We start from the raw sequence: 23,418 nt of genomic DNA, 5'->3' as shown, positions 1-23,418 counted from the left end.
TATCTGGGGGAGTTGCAGAAGCAAGCCAGGCTTTGTTCCCGATTTTGTCCTCTGCCGAGGATCCTGGCAGGAATTAGCCCTTGGAATGGCACCTTCTCCATTGCCGAAAGCGACTCCTTGAACCTCCACTCAGCTTGGAGTCTGTGCCTTCCTCTTCCTCATCTGCTTTCTGGTACCCTTACCCGGCCTCACTCTGCGTGTTGATCCCTGGTTCGGCTCCTACCTCTGATCTCCTGGTAACCGGAGCCTGACTTCCGATGCTCGACTCTGGGTTTGCCCTCGGGCCTGCCTCAGACTCTGATTTCCTGGTTCATAGCCTGGCCTGATTTCCCAACTCCTGCTTTGAGCACTAGGTCATACAGCCTACGTCCTGCTCATAACATCCCTCCTCCCCCCTGCACCCTATGCAGGGGAGCGGAGCGGTCCCTAAAAACAGCCGCTCAGTCGCGTTGCGGCTGCCGAGTTGCAGGCCTGCCTCTGTCCCAATGCAAAAATGGCCCCCTGACAGCCACTGCCTGCGTGCCGGTCGGTGACTAGGAGCTTCTGGTCATTGCTGTCCCGCTCCCGTCACCGATCGCCACAGGACTTGGACATGGACAGTGGCGGATTAGTGCACGGGCCAATGGGGCCCATGCCCAGGGGCCCGGGCCAATTTGGGGCCCCCAGAACCGCGACCACCACTGCGGGCCTGAGGCTGGAAGAGCTCTCGCTTCAAAGCTTCTTCGGTCTCAGGGTGGGGGCAGAAATGAGCATCTGGGCTGTGGGCAGAAAGGGGCGGAGTCATAGGGGAAGGGGCGTAATGAGAGAAGGAGTGTAATGGGTCGAGGCTGTGGGCAGAAAGTGGAGGGGTCGTGGGGGAAGGGGTGAAATGGGTTGGGCTGGGGGCAGAAAGGGGCGGGGTGACGGGGAGGGGTGGAATGGGTGGGGGCTGCGGGCAGAAAGGGGCGGGGTCATGGGGGAAGGGGCGTAATGGTCGGGTCCGTGGGCAGAAAGGGGTGGGGTTGTGGGGGAAGTGGTGGAATGGGTCGGGGCTGTGGGCAGAAAGGGGCGGGGTCACAGGGAGGGGCGGAATGGGTTAGGGTTAGGGCAGAAAGGGGTTGTGAGGGGATGGGTGGACTGGGTCGGGGCTGTGGGCAGAAAGGGGCAGGGTCATGGGGGAAGGGGCGTAATGCTCGGGGCTGGGGGCAGAAAGGGGCGGGGTCACAGGGGGGCGTAATGGGTCAGGGCTGTGGGCAGAATGGGAGCGGGGAGATGGGAAAGGGGCAGAAGAGGGTGGGGCCATGGGCGGGGCCATAGGCAGAAGAGGTGGGGTGGGGACAACTTCCTGGACCCGGGGCCCCCTCACTTGTTCCGGCCCAGGGCCCCAGGAGACCCTTAATCAGCATCTGGACATTGATGTGCGCATGGAAGACACCTGGGCATGATTTCTTTGAATGTGGAGACAGGGGCCATTGAAGCTCCAAAAAACGGGGAGGCCACTGGTGCGTGAACCATGGCCCCACCCTCATGCTGCCCTTTCCCCTGAGCCCCTGCCCCCACACCACCCTTCCCCCCGAGCCCTCATGCTGCTCATTCCCCCCCGAGGCCCCGCCCTCGCGCCTCTTCTCCCCAACACCCTGCCCCCCGCGCGCACCTCTCCACCTCCGCCCCCTCTCGTTCGCCCTTATGGCCAGTAAAAAGTGGGAAGGCCTGTTCCAGTGCCCCTGCGTGGAGATGCCATTTCACCACATGGTGCTTGGCAGGATGAGGCTCTTCATCCAAACACCGGGAAACCGAGGTGATTGGAGATCACCATCCTGCTGCAGCCTTCATCCGCCTTCACAGACATTGAGAGAAATTGTCTCTTTGTCTGCCTGCTCTGCCGTTGAGGAGTTATGGGAAACCCAAGCCCTCCAGTGCGTGAAATGGAGAAAGACGTGGGAAGGATCCCAGTGTTACGAGACCCAATGAAGAAAACAGGAAATGGAGAAACGGGAAAGGAGGAAAGAACGACGTGCAGCCCAACTCAATAATCCAGATCCGCCCCTTCCACTGGGAGCCGTCTGCCCCACTGTGATAAGATCTGTGGATCCCAGATTGGTTTTACTGGCCACCTGCAGACCCACACCAGTAGTAACTGGCTATCATTTCATGCAGGATTATAAGAATGACATGATTTTATTACAGAAACATAACTTTTGAACATGAGCAAAACAATTCTTTTGGCATTTTTGCTGCACCAGACATAATTTAAGCTTTGTATACCTGTTCACAACGGATTCTTCCCCCCACCCCAAAATATCTGAATTTCCCATGGAATGGGAGTCTTAGCCCTGGTTTATGAGCACAAACTGCCTCTCTCTTTGTCAATCTCTCCTCTGTCACAGCTTCTTCTCTGAGGTCAGCCTGTGCTTTTCCCACCCCTTGTCAGTGGTTCTAGTATTTCTTTCCAGAAGAGTTCAAAATTTGCAAGTCTTGGCTCACCCAAAATTGTGAGATTGGCATAAAAATCAGAAGTTGTAAAAAGAAAACCAACCCCCCAAACCACTAGGGTTTGTTTATTCACAGTTTTTTTGAGCGTCTAAGGGTCAGTTTCCCAGCTTTCTTTCCCCAAACCCCAAGTCTACAAAGTGACTTTTTTCGACAAAAGCTTAGATTCTCATGGAATCACATGACTCCAGGAGCTTGAGGCTTTAAGAAACAAACCCACCCTCAAGACATGTCATAAAATCATGTGAGATTTGGGTCACCGAGTCTCCGTGGGGATGTAAATGGCTACATGTAAATGCATGCATCCAGGAACATAGCATGTCCGCTAGACTTAGAGGAGGGGGGACTCTACCTGGAGAAGCGGTGACTCTCGGAAAGATTTGGGGGTTGTGGTGGATAATCAGCTCAGCATGAACTCCCGGAGCTTGTCTATACTACAGGTGCTCCATTGCTCTAGCTATGTTGCTGTAGTACTGCACAATGAAGCTTGAACTCCATGAGATGTCAGACTTCGTGACATCAGAGCACTTATAGCCACTTATGCCAACCCAATGCAAGAGACCAAATCAAATATCTATGCGCTATTTATGGCATTTTAAAACCCGTCACATAATTTTTAATCCAATCTCATGATTTTTAAACCCATCTCACAGTCATCAGGCTGATTTCATGATTGTGAATGCAATCTCATGGTTTCCAAAGCACTCTCGTGGTTTTCAAGCTGATCCCATCATTCTAAACCAAATCTCATGATTTTTAAAGTCAACATCTCGATTTTTGAAGCAGTCCTGTGAATTTCAGGCTGATTCATGACTGTTAAGCCAATCTCTCCATTTTAAACCAATCTCATGATTTTTTAAAGCAATCTTTTGAATTTCAAGCTGATCTCATGATTTTTAAAGCAATCTCACTATCTTCACACTGTTTCATGCCTTTTAAACCAGTCACACATTTTTAACCCAACCTCAGAATTTTGTCAGGCCTGGCTCATAACCATTGGTTGCTTTGGACTACAGCTCCCCCATCCCATTCGCACCCAGGCCAGCTCCTCCCACCCCATTCAGCATCCCCCAGGTGCTGCGGTGAGATGAGGAGAGGCGTGGCTGGGCCCTGTGTTTGGTGGGTTATTGTGGCAGGCATGACGCGCTGTGATCTCTGTCTGATCTGGCGAGCCTCCTCTTTATGGTGCTCCTCACCCACTGAGCAGCTTTGCAGACATTGGCATAGACCCCGGGCTGTCCAGGCAGGGCACAGACAGACTTCCCCCAGGAGACCACACCCTGCAGCTGCCCATTGCAGACCAGTGGGCCTCCTGAATCGCCCTGCAGTGAGAGACAACACAGAACCATTAGCAAAACACAGCCATGCCCCACGTGTGCACACACACAGAGCAGGGCTCATCCCCTCCAGCTGCGGGCATCAGCGACACACACACACACACACACACAGCGGGGCTCATCACCTCCAGCAGGGGGCATCAGGGACACACAGACACACAGGGCTCATCCCCTCCAGCAGGGGGCGTCACACACACACACACACACACACACACACGAAAGGTTTAAAGAGCAGAAATGGGTTCAGGTGGTCTGAGCTTCCTACACCTGAGCTGGGGATCAGGCCTGGAGGTGCTAGAACTAGAGGTGCTGAGGGTGCGGCATCACCCCCTGGCTTGAAGTGCTTTCCATCATGTACAGGGTTTACAGTTTTGTTCAATGGCTCTCAGCCCCTCACTACAGAAACTGTTTCAGCACCTTTGTCAGGCCCAGAAGCTGGATGAAGCTCAGCCCTTAGGGTTCAGTGCGGCCAGAAGGCAGATTGGCTGCTCTTCCACGGGGCACGGAGGCTGGCTGGGGCCAGGGGCTGAGTGACAACGGCCCCTCAGTAGCAGGCTGAGAAGGGTTTGCAGGTCGTACGGGATAAAGAGTATTGAGCTGTGTGAGCTCCGACACCCGGCACCTACCCCGCTCTCCGGGATGCCCCCTTACCTGGCATGTGCCTGTGCCGCCCTGTTCCACGCCAGCGCAGAACATGTTCTCTGTGATCCTGCCCTGGTAACTGGCCTGGCACCTGGCCTGGCTGACGCTATAGAGATCTGCACACTGCATGATGGCTGGGAACTGCCCTGGGCAATGTCAGAAAAACAGGAGATCATGAGCAGGAAACAAGGTGCAAGAGAAAAAAAACTTAGTGTAGGACCCTCAACTGGCTCCATTTACTCCAATGGAGCTACTGTCGTTTGACTCCAGCTGGGATCTGGCCTCATTGACTCCAATGGAGGTACGGCAGATTGACCCCAGCTGGGATCTGGCCTCATTGACTCCAATGGAGCTACGGCAGATTGACCCCAGCTGGGATCTGGCCACATTCATATTCCAAAAAAGGAAATTTTTGAGGAACAGAAAAGCCAGAAAAAAAGCCCTCATTTCAGGTCAAACAAATTGTTTCATTTCGATCCAATATTTTATGTGATCTTATTATATTTCACTGTGATTTGAAGCATGTCTGTAATATTTTAAACTTGTTTTGAAAAAAAAGAAACGGAAATTTCAAAAGGAAACATTTCAAATAGAACAAAAATCAAGCCATTGTGTCCCAGTGTTTTCAAAATGCAAAGTTTTCACTTTTTTCAGAATATTTTTCTCTGAAATGAATGAAAATGCTCCTAATTTGTGGAACACTTTGGTGTTGTCAAAGCTGCGTTTTTCATTACAAATTATTTCCCCCAGGAAAAGCCAAAGACCCTTGTCAGCCCGTTAACGAGGTCTCCTTAAAGAGCTTCCACCCCCTGCCAAAGCTTAGCCCAAGCTCAACCCATCCCCTCCACACTCAGCACGCCATACTTTGGGGGGACTTGGTGGTGCCCCATCCCGACACACTGCATCGTGTTCCAGGAGAGGGACAACGGGTAGCCAGGTTGATTGTGTTCACGTAGCTGTTGAGTCGAGCGGGCTTATCCAACTCCAGAAGCATGAAGTCATTGTCACGAGGACTGAGGTTATATCCGGGGTGCATGAAGAAGTTGCGGATTCTTCGTATCTGTTCTGTACCTTCCTTCACCCGTAGATTATAATCCCCTAGATGCACCCGCACGGTGCTGCATGGAGAGAGGACAAAGGAAGAGATCAATGGGGGGCTATTCAAAGGCCATCGCAGACAAGCAAGTACAGTTGGACCATGTCATGAACGTACAGCTAAGGGAAGCATAAAATCCTCCTTTACCTGTAAAGAGTTAAGAAGCTCAAATAACCGGTTGGCACCTGACCAAAAGGACCAATAAGGGGAGAAGATACTTTCAAATCTGTGGGGGGAAGGTTTTTGCTTTGTGCTCTGTGTTGTTCTCTCTGAGACAAAGAGAGAGACCAAGCAAGTAATCCAGCTCCTACTGAAATGGTACATCTAATATTACAGAAATAGTAAGTAATAGCAAGGAAATGCATTAGATTATCTTTTGTTTTAGCTTGTGAATTTTCCCTGTGCTAAGAGGGAGGTTTATTCCGGGTTTTTTGTTATTGTTGTTGTAACTTTAAAGTTTTGCCTAGAGGGGAATCCTTTGTGTTTTAAATCTTATTAGCCTGTAAAATTACCTTCTATCCTGATTTTACAGAGGTGCTTCTTTTACTTTTTTTTTATAATAAAGCTCTGTTTTTAAGAATTTGATTGGGGTTTTAGGACACTAAAAAGGGTCTGGTCTGTGCTCACCTTGATTACCTAAGGGCAACTAAAATGATTAGGGGTTTGGAACGGGTCCCATATGAGGAAAGATTAAAGAGGCTAGGACTCTTCAGCTTGGAAAAGAGGAGACTAAAGGGGGATATGATAGAGGTATATAAAATCATGAGTGATGTTGAGAAAGTGGATAAGGAAAAGTTATTTACTTATTCCCATAATACAAGAACTAGGGGTCACCAAATGAAATTAATAGGCAGCAAGTTTAAAACAAATAAAAGGAAGTTCTTCTTCACACAGCGCACAGTCAACTTGTGGAACTCCTTACCTGAGGAGGTTGTGAAGGGTAGGACTATAACAATGTTTAAAAGGGAACTGGATAAATTCATGGTGGCTAAGTCCATAAATGGCTATTAGCCAGGATGGGTAAAGAATGGTGTCCCTAGCCTCTGTTCGGCAGAGGATGGAGATGGATGGCAGGAGAAAGATCACTTGATCTTGATCTTAGGTTCACTCCCTCTGGGGCACCTGGCATTGGCCACTGTCGGTAGACAGATACTGGGATAGATGGACCTTTGGTCTGACCTGGTACGGCCATTCTCATGTTCTTATGTTCTATTTATTTGGTATATTATTCTCAAGCCTCCCCAGGAAAGGGGGTGAAGGGGCTTGGAGGGGATATTTTGGGAGAAACAGGAACTCCAAGTGGTCCTTTTCCTGAATCACTTGATGGTGCAGCAATACCATCCCAGGGCAAGGAATTTGTGCCTTGGGGAAGTTTTTAACCCAAGCTGGTGGAATATAAGCTTAAGGGGTCTTTCATATGGGTCCCCACATCTGTACCCCAGGGAAACCTGACAGGCCAATAATGGATTTTTGATCCTGGAGTAGCCTCTGAGACCTCGTCAACTTAATTCTTCAAGAACTCAGTTCGACTCCAATCTCATCCTTTCTTGTGTTTTTCTTGGCATACACTTAGACTGCACAGAATTGGTCAGAGTCACATGTAAGGGGTGGGTATGGAACATGTCACAAAGTATTGGTTACTTTATATACAAGTTTAACCCTATTCTGACACATACACCATCCATTTTACATGAAATAACGCACTTTATGGTTGGTCCAGTTATTTTCAAGCCCAATTGCTGTACATATCGTGCTTTGTTCTCACGCCACATGTACACAGCATATTTTGTTAATTTTCTCTCTGTCTGCGTAGCCACCTTCCACACATTCTGAGCCATTGTTGCTCACACTATTGTTTCTTGCGCTTTGTTTTACACACTGGATGAATACTGGTGAAATTGCCCCAAATTTGTGGGATAGTTTGTTATGAAAGCTGCAGTTTTCACCAAAATTCATGAATTCCTTGTCCTTGGCTTTTGGGTAGGAGGCCCTGACATCCCAATATCGGGATTGTCCCAATATTAGGGGTTTAGTCTTACATATGCCACCATACCCCACTCAATGAAATAAACTGTCCCAGTTTTTCCACATGTGCTATCTGCCCACCTTACTTTTGGGACCCACTTAACATGTTTATTTTTACTTTTGCCTTGTCCCAGGTTACTGCGGCTCGCTCATGCCAAGTTAAACCAACATGCGGAGCACTGAGAATTGCAAAGAGTAAACCTGGGTCAAAGAGTTTCAAAATTTCCACTAAATCAAAAAGTTGGGGGAGAAAAGTGCAGTTCAGTCATCGCGAAACGTTTCTGAAAATCAACTAACAGGGCACTTGGAAAGAAAAAGCCTTGAATGGAAAAATTGAAACTTTTGAAAAATGTCAACATGAGACATTGTGATTTTTAACGTATTATTTATATATTTTAATTAGTTTTCCCAAATAGAACAAAGATACCAGCTTCGTCCTAATAGACAAAGAGAGTTAGGAGAAAAGCGGGGGGCGGGGAAGGACAGATCTATCTGCAGGCCCTGCAGTAATTACAGAGCTCTAAAAAGGCCGCCTGAATTGGTTCCAATTTTCCCGGCACTCCCCTTCTGCAGAATGTCAGGTGTTCGTTTCAGGGCTTAAATTCTCATCGAGTATTTCCCAGAGCTCCCCACATCCCTCCTCCATGCTGGCTCTGGGCTTCAGCTGCTGAGCAGGGGGACTTGGGATTTCAGCCCTACAGGAGGTGCCAGGACTCAGGGCTTCAGCAGTGGGGCCCCACTGATGCCCTAAAACCAGCAGGAGGCAGCAGACCCCCCCCCCACACACACACAAACACACCGAGTTGAGAATCAACAGCATTAGGCTGGAGTCAAGGGAAAATATTTCCCGGAGCTCTGCTCCATTCCATCAACTCCTAGAGCACCTGCACATGAACCGCCCATGGGATGCTAAAGGGGCTGATGCTGGCGAGCCCGGAGGCGAGTTTCCCTCTGCACACGCCTCTGGGGAGACCAATACTGGCGTGCCGAGGCACATCTGAACAAGGATGCTGGAAAACCACAGAGGGTGCAGAGGAGAACCACAAAAATGATTTGAGGGCTGGAAAAAATGGAGGAGGATGGCGCTGGGATTTAGAGGGTGCAGAGGGAGACCTGGGCATAGATGGGGGACACCAAGGGAGAAGATAAGGACTGGGGACGTGGGTTACTCCCATGCATCTCCCTCTCTCCCTCCACCCCCGCAGTGACTTACCTGATCCGTCTGCCGCAGTGCGCAGCAGTTAGCACCCACTTCGGGGCTATCAGGCTCCCGCCACAGTAGATGCGGCCGTTCCTCAGGAGAGCCACCTGGTAGGGCCGGGAGCCAATGCGGCAGTTTCTCCCCCCAATGATCCGGTCTCCCTCTGTGTCTGAGGCTGCAATGGAGAGTGGCAAACATCAGCTGGAAGCAGGGCAGGGGGAGGGCCAAGCATCAGGTATGTCTGTGCAGATTGGCCGGTGGCAGGATGACCATGAGCTGCTGCTCCCACATGGCCACGCAAAAGCAGAAGGCGATCCGAGGTTGTACCAGGTGAGGTATTTCCAGTAGGGACAGGGAGGCATTAATGCCACTGGGAAAACCTCCAGTTCCTGTCACCCGTGTTCCAGAAAGAGGTGTTCCAACTGGAACTCATGTAGAGAAGAGGGCTAGGGTGATCAGGGGAATGAAGGGCAAATTTTACAAGGGGAGACAGAAAGAGCTCGGCTGGTTTAGCCTAAAAGGAAGGCTGAGAGGCGCTCTGATTGTTCTCCCTAAATGCAGAGTGGTGGTGGGGGGGGTATGGGGGAAATTCCGGGGAGTGAGAAGAGCTAGAGACCAGCGTTGGCACAAGAACAAATGAGGATAAAGTGGCTGTGGATAAATCTAGGCTGAGACTTAGAAGAAAGTTACTAACCATCGGAGGAGAGAGGTTGTGGAACAGGAGCCGGTGGGCAAAAAACCTCATTAGTTTGAAGACGGAGCTCGATACGTTTCTATGACTGAGTTGCCCATGGTAGCAAGGACTGAACATGATGCCCCAGGAGGCCCCTTCCAGCCCTATGATCTTACGTTCATCTCTTCTAACAGGGATCAGGGCTGGAACCAGGAAGGACGCAGGTTTTCTATGTTGCAGGAAATCCCACAATATCATTTTTTTCTCCATGTTCTGTTACAGAGCGGAAACAATCCCCCTCCCCCATGCAAATTTCCCATGAAACAAATTTGGGGTGTGTGGAGGGAAATCCGTTTCAGGTTGATCAGAAGAACTTTTTGCTTTTGACAAAATCATAGCATCATAGATATATGGGGCTGGAAGGGGCCTCAGGAGGTCATCAAGTCCAGCCCCCCGTGCTGAGGCAGGACCCCCAAAAAATCTAGACCCTCCCTGACAGATGTTTGTCCAACCTGGTCTTAAAAACCTTCAATGACGGGACGTCCACAAGCTGCCTTGGAGGCCGATGCCAGAGTTTAACTATCCGGAGAGTTAGAAAGTTTTCCCTAATAGCTACCCTAAATCTGCCTTGCTGCAGATTAACCCCTTGTTTCTTATCCTATCTTCAGTGGACATGGGGAACAATTGATTACCAGCCTCTTTATCACAGCCTTGAACATGTGTGAAGACTGTTCCCAGGTTCCCTGTCAGCTGTCTTTTCTCAAGACTAAACATGCCTAGTTGTTGTAACCTTTCCTCACAAGGCAGGTTTTCTAAACCTCTGATCATTTTTGCTGGTCTCCTCTGGACTCTTTCCACTTGGACACAATTCTGCAGCCGAGGTCTCACCGTGCTGAGTAGAGCAGGACAATTACCTCCTGTTTCTTTCATATGTCACTTCTGTTAATACACCCCAGAATGATATTAGCCTTGTTCAGATCTGCATCACAGTGTTGGCTCATATTCCATTTGGGATCCATTTTCCCCCCAGATCCTTTTCAGCAGTGCTGCCACCTAGCCAGTTATTCCCCATTTTGTAGTTGTGCATTTGATTGTTCCTTCTGAAGTGAAGTACTTTGCATTTGTCTTTACAGAATTTCATCTTGATGAGTTTAAACCAATTCTCTAATTTGTTGAGGTCATTTTGAAATCGAATCCTGTCCCCCAAAGTGCTTGCAGCCCCACCCAGCGTGGTGTCAGCCACACATTTTATCAGCGTACTCTCCACTCCATTATCCAAGTCATTAATGAAAATATTGAATAGTACCAGACCCAGGACTGAGCCCTGTGGGACATGGCTAGATACACCCACCCAGTTTGACAGTGAACCATTGATAACTACTCTTTGAGTACGGTCTTTCAACCAGTTGTGCACCCACCTTCTAGTAATTTCATCTAGACCATTGAAGTTAGGCTGCCTGGTCTGTAATTCCCCGGGTCCTCTTTGTTCCTCTTTTTAAAAAGAGGAATTATGTTTGCCCTTCTCCAGTCTCCTGGGACCTCACCTGTCTTCCAGAAGTTCTCAAAGATCATTGCTAATAGTTCTGAGATTGCTTCAGCTCATTCCTTAAGGACCCCAGGACGAATTTCATCAGGCCCTGCTGACTTGAATACATCTAATTTAGCTAAATATTCTTTAACCCGTTCTTTTCTTGTTTCAGCTTGAGTTCCTTCCCCCTGGTTGTTAATATTAATTGTGTTGACTATCTGGACACCATTAACCTTTTTATTGAAGACTGAAGCAAAATAGGCATTAAACAGCTCATCCTTCTTGATGTCATCTGTTATTAGCTTTCTTTCCCTGCCAAGTAGAGGGTCTCCACTTTCCTTGGTCTTTCTCCTGCTCCCAATGCATTTAAAGAACCTCTTCTTATTGCTTTTTATATCCCTTGCTAACTCATTTTGTGCCTTAGGCCTGGTCTACACTAAGAAAGGGGGTGGAACTAGGGTACGCAAATTCAGCTACGTGAATAGCGTAGCTGAATTTGAAGTACCCTAGTTCGACCTACTCACCCGTCCAGACGCGGCGGGGTCGAACTCCGCGGCTCCCCCGTCGACTCCGCCACCGCCGTTTGCAGTGGTGGAGTACCGGAGTCGACCGCAGCGCTTCCGGAGTTCGAACTATCGCGTCTAGATCAGACGCGATAGTTCAAACTCCGAGAAGTCAAACTCACTGCGTCGACCCGGAAGGTAAGTGTAAACCTACCCTCACATCTTCTGATTTTGTCCCTTCATGCTTGTGGCTATTCTTTCGTTTTCCTTCTTAGCAATTTGTCCAGATTTCCACTTTTTGATTTTCAGGTCCTTAAATTGCTCCTGATGGAGCCCTATCGGCCTCTTGCTATTCTTCCTATCATTCCTTCTCATCCAGATAATTTGTAGCTGTGTCTTCAATATTGTCTCCTTGAGAAACTGCCAGCTCTCCTGAACTCCTTCTTCCCTTAGATTTTCTTTCTATGGGATTTTCCCATGCCTATATGTCCTTCATGAATAAACTTTAAGATCCTGTTTCTCTCCCCCTGAAGATAAATGGAAGCTTAACACACTTCTCTTTGAAGAGAACATTATCCACCACCGCAGGATTCTACAGCACAGTGTTTAGGCATGAAATGCATTTCCCATCCAGGATGTACAGCATGTATCATTGACTCCAGTATCTCTTCCTCTGCGGTTGCATCTGCTCATATGTCCCACATACGAGATGACACACCATCTGAGTAGGTTGACATGGAGGTCAACCTTGCAGCTGGTTTCTGGAGACTGGTCTTGATGGATCTCATTTCAGATCTTGGACAAAGCATCATCATCCCACAATTATTTGACTTCCTGAAGCGAATTCAGTGGTGGCATCATAATTCTGAAGAGTGAGTGCTGGGATTTGAGATGGGACTCAGCTTTGAAATAGGTTTTTTTGATCATGAATCTTCTATAGCCACAGTGAGAGAAGCTTCAAGACCAAAAACAATGTCAGTGACTGGTGTTTCTAGGCTTTACCGCAATACAAATAATTAAAGCTATCAAACTTTTTCAGATGGAACATTTTCCCATTGGAAAATGACATTTTGTCAAAATTTAAAATTTCCTCAGGAATGTTTTGATTGTGACACAAATTCATTTTAAAAAAAGATCAAAATGAAGCAGTCTCCTCTATGGGCTGGGCTCCACAATTAAACTACATTTCCCATGATGCTCACAGCCAGGGACTCCCATGATGCACTAACATCTCCTCACCAAAAGGTGCCTGGTGCTTCATGAGATAGGCAGTCTGACCAGAGCATTGGACATTATCGGAAAGGGCTATTTTGATTTGGTTTTTTTTAAAATAATTTTTTGGTTTCTCTTTTTTCTTAAAAGAATTAACATTGGATTAGAAATGATGCTCTCTAAACGTTATATATTTTATATATGTTTTAAACTCAAAGACATTGAAATCTCAGTGAAGCAGATTTATTTTTTCCCCAAAAGCATTTCATTTTGTGGGAAATTTCAAAATTCATGGAATCATAGAATATCAGGGTTGGAAGGGATCTCAGGAGGTCATCTAATCCAACCCCCTGCTCAAAGCAGGATCAATCCCCAACTAAATCATTCCATCAAGGGCTTTGTCAAGCCTGACCTTAAAAGCCTCTAAGGAAGGAGATTCCACCACCTACCTAGGGAACCCATTCCAGTGCTTCACAACCCACCCTTTCCTTCTGTCCTGATTCGGCACGCAAACAGATTGTGAAATCATGGTTCCCTGCCTGCTCTACAAACAAAAAAGAATAATCAGAGATGAGGCCTGAATTCCGTTTTGCAACTTGTGGAACTGATCATGGGAGTTCCAGGATCTTCGCTCTTCATGAGCAGGAGCCTGTCTTAAGCAACGTTTCTAAGACATTCCTGGAAGGGCCTGTCCCAACCCAACTTTGGCTTCTTGCTTGACTCTTTTTCCTACCTGCTGCTGCCCCGACTACCAGCATCACGATGATCAGCAGCTCCATGGTGGTTGCGGCGATGGATACGGTTGGCGGAGTCACTGGCTTTACTGCAGGGAAAGAGATCAAAAGGGAATTGTTGGCCACAGGCGTCTTGAGGAGGACGGATGCCTCGCGGGGAAGGTGCACGCTTCGGATTCAGGAAAGCCGCACTTGAGTTCCTGTTCTTCCACAGGCTCCCATGTGCGAGCGGTTTCTCTGCACCTCAGCTGCCCTGCCTGTACCCCAGGAGATGACAGCACTGCCCGACATGGGGAGGGGAAACACACTGTGATTGTCTGTTGGCAATGGGGGCCCAGTGTCCCCCAACTCAGCTCCATCTTCCACTTCTGCCCAGTCCCAGATGCCCCCAGCGGAATGTTCCATGAAAAGATCTGATCTGTTGGCGAGGATGGGGAGAGAAACTAAAAGTAAAGCCAGATGAGAAAGATTTGCGTGAGCTGGCCTGAGCCCACCCCGCTGCCACTCGTTCCCCTTCTAACATGTCACTTCAATAACAGAAGAGGGAGAAACCCTGATGACCAGCTTAATAACAGAGAAATTAATAGATCTCAGGCGGTATCTGGGTCCCCATTACGGTAGTATCCGAGCACCACCCAATCTTTACCATATTTATCCCCCACAATTCCTTGGTGAGGCAGGGCAGGGCTATGATCCCCATTGTAGAGATGGGGAAAGTGAGGCACAGAGAGGCTGAGTCATTGGGCCAAGGTCCTTGTAGCAGGGTGGACCCCTGCTCCGGCCGTGAGGGGTTTGAAAGCGGCCTGGCAGGGCTTGAGAGCTGCAGCTCTAAAAGCTGGGCTGATTGGGGAAGTGGCTGCAGCTGGGCCACACCCCAATCAGGCCACAGCTGGCCCCTATAAAAGGCCAGGGAAGCCAGAAGGGCAGAGAGTCTCTCTCTGCCTTCAGAGAGAGAGGGGCCTGGCTGCAGGGAACTAGAGACTGGGTACCTGAGTGAAGCAGGGCTGGGGAAAGGCTGAGGAGCTGGGGAGCTCCAGCCTAGAAAGCCCCAGGCTGTGGCCTAGCATGGGGCCAACAGGTACTGGGGGTTGCAGAGGACAGCCTAGAAGTAGGCCAAGGCAGCAGGTCCAAACCCCTTTGCCTGTGATGAGTAGGCTGATACTGCAGTCTGCCCCAGAGTGTGGGGCTAGACAATGACTGGCAGTAGCCAACACTGAGGCAAGGTGGGGATAGAGGGTGGGGGTTCCCTGAGGAGGGGAGACCCTAAGAGAAAGGGGTTACTGCCAGGGGGCAGCACCCCATGTAAAAGGGCACCGGGTCCAGGGAGGGACACGGGGGCCTGAAGACAGGTGGATCACCAGCCTGCAGAGGGCGCTCCAACGCTAGAACAGAGCTAATTCCCGGAGTCACCAGCAGGAGGTGCCGCAGGGGTGAGTCCGGCCCGTCTACAGTCTTACAGGGATGGAGCATCAGACCAGAGATTAGAAGCCATGTCTTCCAAGTACAAGCTGAGCAGCCAAACTGCCAAGCCATCCATCTTCACTGAGTGCCCCATTCCACCCCATAATCATCTCCATTAACAGAGCAATGCCCTCTCATGCTCCATAATCACCCCCAATGACAAAGCAGTGCCCCCATATCCCATAATCACCCCCAATAAAGAGCAGTGCCACCTTATACTCCATAATCACCCCCAATAACAGAGCAGAGCCCCCATTCCATCCCATCAATACCCCCAAAACAGAGTGATCCCACTGGCAGCCCATAATCACCCCAATAACTGCAAGATGCCCCAAGTCACCACCCTATGTTGCTCCCCAAGCCACAGTTATCTCCTTTCCACCCCAGTGCCTTGAAGCACCCAGACTGGCCCTGCTTCACCTGTAGCTCCTGGCAGGGTTGTGTCTTGGTCAAAACTAAGGATCCTCTGGGATGGGCCATTTTTTATGCCGGGGAAATGGGCTGTCCCGTGAGTCAACGTGATTGTCATATCTGGGGAGCTGCCCACATGTCGGCACGCAGGCAACTCCCTCCACCCTCATACACCTGGCACAAGCAGGTTGGATCCCAGGGAGTTGCGGAAGGAAGCCAGCCTTTGTTCCTGCCTCTGTCCTCCACAGGGGAACCCGGAAGGAATTAGCCCTTGGAACGGCACCTTCTCTATTGCTGAAAGCGACTCCTTGAACCTTCCGCCCTGTTCTGGAGTGTGTGCCTTCCTCGTCCTCTTCCTCTTCCTGGTACTCTGACTCAGCCTGACTCTGCGTGTTGATCCCTGGTTCTTCTCTCAAGTTTGGCTCCTACCTCTGATCTCCTGGTAACCGGACCCTGCCTCCCGACACTCCACTCTGCATTTGCTCTCGGGCCTGCGTCGCACTCTGACTTCCTGGTTCGTAGCCTGGCCTGATTTCCCAACTCCTGCTTTGAGCACTAGGTCATACAGCCCACGTCCTGCTCGTAAACCCCCCCCCCCCGCACGCCATGCGGGGGAGCGGAGCGGTCCCTAAAAACAGCCGCTCAGTCGCATTGCAGCTGCCGAGTTGCAGGCCTGCCTCTGTCCCAATGCAAAAATGACCCTCTGACAGCCGCTGCCTGTGTGTCGGTCGGTGACTATAGGAGTTTCCGGTCATCGCTGTCCACTCCCATCACCACTCGCCACAAGTCTTGAACATGGACAATGGTGGATTAATGTACAGGCCCACGGGCCCAGGCCAATTTGGGGTCCCCAGAAGCACCCTCCACACTGCAGCCTCGAGGATGGAGGAGCTCTCACTCCCTGCTGGCGCCCCGGGGCACAAAACTTCTCTGGTCTCGGGACAGCATTGGGAGGGTGGGGGTGGAAATGAGCGAGTGGGGGGGGTGAGGATGTGGGGGAAGGGGCGGAATGGGTCTGGGCTGTGGGCAGAAAGGGAGCGGGGAGATGGGAAAGGGGCAGAAGAGGGTGGGGCCATGGGCGGGGCCATAGGCAGAAGGGGCGGAACCGCAGGCAGAAGAGGTGGGGTGGGGACAACTTCCTGGACCTGGGGCCCCCTCACTTGCTCTGGCCCAGGGCCCCAGGAGACCCTTAATCAGCATCTGGACATTGATGTGAGCATGGAAGACACCTGGGCGTGATTTCTTTGAATGTGGAGACAGGGGCCATTGAAGTGGGGGGCGGGGGGGCGCTGGCACCCGAATCATGGTTCCACCCTCATGCCACCCTTTTCCCTGAGCCCTATCCTCGAACTGTCGCTTCCCCCCGAGGCCCTGCCCTCGCATCACCTCCTCTCCCCAAGACCCGGCCCCTGCTCTACACCTCCTCCCCGCGCCGTTCACACTTATGGCCAGTAAAAAGTGGGAGGGCCATGGTCCCCTGGCCCCGCCTCTTCCAGTGCCCCTGCGTGGGGATGCCATTGCACACCAGGGTCCACAAGGTGCTTGGCAGGATGAGGGTCTTCATCCAAACGCCAGGAAACCGAGGTGATTGGAGAGCGCCATCCTGCTGCAGCCGTCATCCGCCTTCACAGACGTTGAGAGAAATCGTCTCTTTGTCCGCCTGCTCTGCCGCTGTGGAGTTATGGGAAACCCAAGCCCTCCACCCACTGAAATGGAGAAGGACCTTGTGGGAAGGATCCCAGTGTTATGAAACCCAACGAAGAGAACAGGAAATGGAGAAACGGGAAAGGAGGAAAGAAATCTGTGCGGCCCAACTCAATAATCCGCATCCATCAGATTTCATGACATTAGAGCAGTTATAGCCGCTTACGCCACCCATACCGATGCAAGAGCCCAGATCAAAGACATGTGTACTATTTATAGCATTTTAAAACCAGTCTCATAATTTTTAGTCCAATCTCATGATTTTTAAACCCATCTCACAATCATTGGGGTGATTTCAGGATTGTGAAAGCGATCTCATGATTTCCAAAGCAGTTTTGTGGATTTCAAGCTGATCCCATGATTCTATCCCCTAACCCTAATCCTAAACCAAATCTCATGATTTTTAAAGTCAACTTCTCAATTTTTGAACCAAGCTTGTGAATTTCAGGCTGATTCACAACTAAGCCAAGCCAATCTCTCCATTTCAAACCAATCTCATGATTTTTTTAAAGCAATCTCACAGACTTCACACCAATTAATGTCTTTTAAACCAGTCACACATTTCTAACCCAACCTCAGGAATTTGTCAGGCCTGGCTCATAACCATTGGCTGCTTTGGGCTATGGCTCCCCCATCCTATTTGCACCCAGGCCAGCTCTCCCTACCCCATTCAGCATCCCCCGGGTGCCACGGTGAGATGAGGAGAGGTGTGGCTGGGGCATGTGTTGGTGGGTTATTGTGGCAGGCGTGACGTGCTGTGAGCTCTGTCTGATCCAGCGAGCACACACACACACACACACACACGAAGGGTTTAAAGAGCAGAAATGGATTCAGTTGCTCTGAACTTCCTACACCTGAGCTGGGGATCAGGCCCAGAGGTGCTAGAACTAAAGGTGCTGGGGGTGCGGCATCACCCCCTGGCTTGAAGTGCTTTCCGTCATGTACAGGGTTTACAATTTTGTTCAATGGCTCTCAGCCCCTCACTACAGAAACTGTTTCAGCACCTTTGTCAGGCCCAGAAGCTGGATGAAGCTCAGCCCTTAGGGTTCAGTGTGGCCGGAGGGCAGATCGGCTGCTCTTCCACGGGGCACGGAGGCTGGCTGGGGCCAGGGGCTGAGTGACGACGGCCCCTCAGTAGCAGGCTGAGAAGGGTTTGCAGGTCGCAGGGGATAAAGAGTATTGAGCTGTGTGAGCTCCGAGCAGGGAACAAGGTGCAAGAGAAAAATAAAAACTTAGTATAGGACCCTCAACTGGTGTAAACTGGCTTAGATCCACTGACTCCAATGGAGCTATGTCTGATTGACCCCAGCTGGGATCTGGCCCCATTGACTCCAATGGAACTGCGGCCCATTGACGCCAGCTGGGATCTGGCCCCATTGACTCCAATGGAACTGCGGCCCATTGACGCCAGCTGGGATCTGGCCCCATAGACACCAATGGAGCAACAGACCATCGACGCCAGCTGGGATCTAGCCCCATAGACACCAATGGAGCTACAGACCATTGACCCCAGCTGGGATCTGGCCACATTCATATTCCTGAAAAGGAAAATTTTGATGAACAGAAAAGCCAAAAAAATAAATTGTTTCATTTAGATCCAGTATTTTATGTGATCTTATAATATTTCATTGTGATTTGAAGCACGTCTGTAATGTTTTAAACTTGTTTTGAAAACAAAAGGAAAGGAAATTTCAAAAGGAAACATTTCAAATAGAACAAAAATCAAGCCATTGTGTCCCAGTGTTTTCAAAATGCAAAGTTTTCACTTTTTTCAGAATATTTTTTTTCCGAAATGAAAGAAATTGCACCTAATTTGTGGGACACTTTGGTGTTGTCAAAGCTGCGTTTTTCATTACGAATTGTTTTGGTTGAAAATTTGCCCCAGGGAGAAGCCAGAGACCCTTGTCAGCCCGTTAACAAGGTCTCCTTAAAGAGCTTCCACCCCGTTCCCAAGCTGAGCCCAACCTGAACCCCTCCCCTCAAAAAGTTGGAGGAACAAAACACAAATGTTATCTCCCTGCATGTCTTCTGTGGGCTATTTATTTTGCAGGGTGTTTAACCCTTTCTAGCCATGCGTCACCTCGACTGATAAAATTGAAATGTCGCAAAAATGCCGACACGAGACATTGTGATTTTTAACGTATTATTTATATGTTTTAATTATTTTTTTCCAAATACAACAAAGATACCAGCTTCGTCTTAGCACACAAAGAGAGTTAGTGGGGGAAGGACAAATCTATCTTCAGGCCCTGCAGTAATTACTGAACTCTAAAAAGGCAGCCTGAATTGCTTTCCATTTTTCCGGCACTCCCCTTCTGTGGAAGGCCAGGAGTTCATTCCAGGGCTTAAATTCTCATCGAATATTTCCCAGAGCTCCCCACATCCCTCCTCCATTCTGGCTCCAAGCTTCAGCCCTACAGAAGACGCTGGGATTCAGGGCTTCAGCTGTGGGGCCCTGCAGATGCCCTAAAACCAGCAGGAGGCCGTGAACCCACCCTCTGGTTGAGAACGAACAGCATCAGGCTGGAGTCAAGGGGAAATATTTCCCGGAGCTCCACTCCATTCCATCAGCTCCTAGAGCACCTGCACATGAACCGCCCGTGGGATGCTAAAAGGGCTGATGCTGGTGAGCCCGGGGGTGAGTTTCCCTCTGCACACACCGCTGGGGAGACCAATACTGGCGTGCCGAGGCACATCTGAAGAAGGATGCTGGAAAACCACAAAGGGTGCAGAGAAGAACCATACAAATTATTTGAGGGCTGGGAAAAATGGAGAAGGATGGGGCTGGGATTTAGAGGGTGCAGAGGGAGATCTGGGTATGGATGGGGGACACCAAGGGAGAAGATAAGGACTGGGGACGTGGGTTACTCCCATGCATCTCCCTCTCTCCCTCCACCCCAGCACTGACTTACCTTATCTGTCTGCTGCAGTGTGCAGCAGTTAGCACCCACTTCGGGTCTAGCAGGCTTCTGCTACAGGCGACACGGCCGTTACTCAGGAGAGCCACCTGGTAGGGCCGCGAGCCAAAGAGGCAGGTTCTCCCCACAACGATCTGGTCTCCCTCTCAATCTGAGGGTTCCTATTTATCCCCAGAATTCCTTGGTGAGGCAGGGTAGGGCTATGATCCCCACTGTAGAGATGGGGAAACTGAGGCACAGAGCGGCTAAGTAATTGAGCCAAGGTCCTACAGGGATGGAGCATCAGACTAGAGATTAGAAGCCGTGTCTTCCAAGAACAAACTGAGCAACCAGACTCCCAAGCCCTCCATCTTCACTGAATGCCCCATTCCACCCCGTAATCCTCCCCAATAACAGAGAAATGCCCCTTAGGATACCATAAACTAGGTTTGCCGGGGTATGGTGACCTAAGCCTAGAGGTAAGTGGGGGAGAGGGATACTGGGAGGAGGGTACAAGACGGGAAGCCTCCTGATTCATACTGAGAAAGCAGAGCAATCGGCTAGTTATCTTAGGTGCATGTACATGAACGCAAGAAGTCTGGGAAACAAGCAGGAAGAATTAGAAGTCCTGGCACAATCAAGGAACTATGACTTGATTGGAATAACAGAAACTTGGTGGGGCAGTTCACATGACTTAAGCACTGTCATGGATGAGTATAAACTGTTCAGGAAGAACAGGTACGTGAGGAAAGGTGAAGGAGTTGCATTGTATGTAAGAGAGCGATATGATTGCTCAGAGCTCCAGTTTGCAACTGCAGAAAAGCCTGTTAGGAGTCATTGGGTTAAGTTTAGAGGTAAGAGCAACAAGGGTGATGTCGTGGTGGGTGTGTGCTATAGACCACTGGATCAGAAAGATGAGGTAGACAAGTCTTTCTTCGGACAACTAACTGAAGTTTCCAGATCGCAGGCCCTGGTTCTAATGGAGGACTTCAATCACCCTGACATCTGCTGGGAGAGCAATACAGCAGTGCACAGACAATCCAGGAAGTTTCTGGAGAGTGTTGGGGACAACTTCCTGGTGCAAGTGCTGGAGGAACCGACTGGGGCCGTGTTCCTCTTGACCTGCCGCTCACAAACAGGGAAGAGTTGGTAGGGGAAGTAGAAGTGGGTGGCAACCTGGGCAGCAGTGGTCATGAGATGGTCGAGTTCAGGATCCTGACACAAGGAAGAACGGAGAGTAGCAGAATACGGACCCTGGACTTCAGGAAAGCAGACTCTGACTCTCTTAGGGAACTCATGGGCAGGATCCCCTGGGAAGCTAATATGAGGGGGCAAGGAGTCCAGGAGAGCTGGCTGTATTATAAAGAAGCCTTATTGAGGATGCAGGAACAAACCATCCCGAAGTGCAGAAAGAATAGCAAATATTCCAGGTCACCAGCTTGGCTTAATAGTGAAATCTTCAGTGAACTTAAACTCAAAAAGGGAGCTTACAAGAAGTGGTAATTTGGACAGATGACTAGGGAGGAGTATAAAAATATTGCTAGAGCATGCAGGGGTGTAATCAGGAAGGCCAAAGCACAATTGGAGTTGCAGCTAGCAAGAGATGTGAAGGATAGCAAGAAGGGTTTCTACAGGTATGTTAGCAACAAGAAGAAGGTCAGGGGAAATGTGGGGCCCTTACTGAATGGGGGAGGCAACCTAGTGACAGACGATGTGGAAAAAGCTGAAGTACTCAATGCTTTTTTTGCCTCAGTCTTCACAGACAAGGTCAGCTCCCAGACGGCTGCACTGGGCAGCACAGCATGGGGAGGAGGTGAGCAGCCCTCGGGGGTGAAAGAACAGGTTAAGGACTATTTAGAAAAGCTGGACATGCACAAGTCCATGGGTCCAGATCTAATGCATCTGAGGGTGCTGAGGAAGTTGGCTGATGTGATTGCAGAGCCATTGGCCATTATCTTTGAAAATGTGTGGTGATCAGGGGAGGTCCCGGACGATTGGAAAAAAGCAAATATAGTGCCCATCTTTAAAAAAGGGAAGGAAGAGAACCCGGGGAACTACAGACCGATCAGCCTCACTTCAGTTCCCAGCAAAATCATGGTGCAGGTGGGTCCTGAAGGAATCCATTTTGAAAAACTTGGAGGAGAGGAAGGTGATCAGGAACAGTCAACATGGATTCACCAAGGGCAAGTCATACCTGACCAACCTGGTTGCCTTCTATGATGAGATCACTGGCTCTGTGGATATGGGCAAAGCAGTGGATGTGATATATCTTGACTTTAGCAAAGCTTTTGATACGGTCTCCCACAGTATTCTTGCCAGCAAGGTAAAGAAGTATGGGCTGGATGAATGGACTATAAGGTGGATAGAAAGCTGGCTAGATTGTCGGGCTCAGTGAGTAGTGATCAATGGCTCCATAGCTAGTTGGCAGCTGGTATCAAGCGGAGTGCCACAAGGTTCGGTCCTGGGGCCAGTTGTGTTCAATATCTTTATTAATGATCTGGATGATGGGATGAATTGCACCCTCAGCAAGTTTGCAGATGACACTAAGCTGGGGGGAGAGGTAGATATGCTGGAGGGTAGGGATAGGGTCCAGAATAACCCAGATGAATTGGGCCAAAAAAAAATATGAAGAAGCAGATCAAGGGAAGTCATTATTCCCCTCTATTCGGCATTGGTGAGGCCACACCTTGAGTACTGTGTTCAGTTTTGATCCCTCCACTACAGAAGGGATGTGGACAAATTGGAGAGAGTCCTGCGGAGGGCAATGAAAATGATTTGGGGGCTGGGGCAAATGACTTACGAGGAAAGTCTGAGGGAACTGGGCTTATTTAGTCTGCAGAAGAGAAGAGTGAGGGGGAAATTGATAGCAGCCTTCAACTACCTGAAGGGAGGTTCCAAAGAGGATGGAGCTCGGCTGTTCTCAGTGGTGGCAGATGATAGAACAAGAAACAATGGTCTCAAGTTGCAGTGGGGGAGGTCCAGGTTGGATATTAGGAAACACTATTTGATGAGGAGGGTGATGAAGCACTGGAATGGATTCCCTAGGGAGGTGGTGGAATCTCCATCCTTAGGGGCTTTTAAGGCCCGGCTTGACAAAGCTTTGGCTGGGATGATTTAGTTGGTGTTGGTCCTGCTTTGAGCAGGGGCTTGGACTAGATGACCTCCTGAGGTCTCTTCCAACCCTAATCTTCTATGATTCTATGATAACCACCCCCAATAATAAGGCAATACCCCCTCATATCCCATAATCACCCCCAATAATAGAGCAGAGCCCCCATTCCATCCTGTCAATACCCCCAAAACTGGCAGCCCATAATCACCCCAATAACTGCAAGATGTCCCAAGTCACCACCCTATGTTGCTCCTCAAGCCACAGTTATCTCCTTTCTACCCCAGTGCCCCAACACCCCCAGCCAGGCATCCCGACAACAGGGGCTGGACTGGCCCTGCTTCACCTGTAGCTCCCGGCAGGGGTCCTCGGGAGCGGAAGAGGCTTCGGCGGTTGTGTCTTGGACAAAACTAGAA

The 23,418-nt window shown here is 49.8% G+C and overlaps 1 protein-coding gene across 1 annotated transcript; it reads right to left on the bottom strand.

The window, feature by feature from the left end:
- Positions 1 to 3,593: 3,593 nt before the first annotated feature.
- LOC123352014 (trypsin-3-like) lies at positions 3,594 to 13,711 on the bottom strand. Its single transcript, XM_044991700.1, has 6 exons — positions 13,684 to 13,711; positions 13,420 to 13,509; positions 8,783 to 8,945; positions 5,313 to 5,566; positions 4,458 to 4,594; positions 3,594 to 3,791 (listed from the first exon to the last, which is right to left on the bottom strand). The coding sequence occupies exons 1-6, from the start codon at positions 13,709 to 13,711 to the stop codon at positions 3,594 to 3,596; spliced, it is 870 nt and encodes a 289-aa protein (XP_044847635.1).
- Positions 13,712 to 23,418: the final 9,707 nt, after the last annotated feature.

This window comes from Mauremys mutica, chromosome 17 (assembly GCF_020497125.1).
Source record: "Mauremys mutica isolate MM-2020 ecotype Southern chromosome 17, ASM2049712v1, whole genome shotgun sequence".
Lineage (NCBI taxonomy): Eukaryota > Metazoa > Chordata > Testudines > Geoemydidae > Mauremys > Mauremys mutica.
The sequence above is the reverse complement of the archived record's forward strand: the minus strand, read 5'-3'. Positions and strand labels throughout refer to the sequence as shown.

Bases quoted from the DNA above. Each gene is read 5' to 3' on its own strand.
- LOC123352014 (XM_044991700.1), bottom strand. From the start codon at position 13,711: ATGTCGGGCAGTGCTGTCATCTCCTGGG. The intron at 13,510-13,683 runs GTACAGGCAGGG...CTTTCCCTGCAG, and splicing joins CAGTGCTGTCATCTCCTGGG to TAAAGCCAGTGACTCCGCCA. The intron at 5,567-8,782 runs GTAAGTCACTGC...CTCTCCATGCAG, and splicing joins CACTGCGGCAGACGGATCAG to CACCGTGCGGGTGCATCTAG.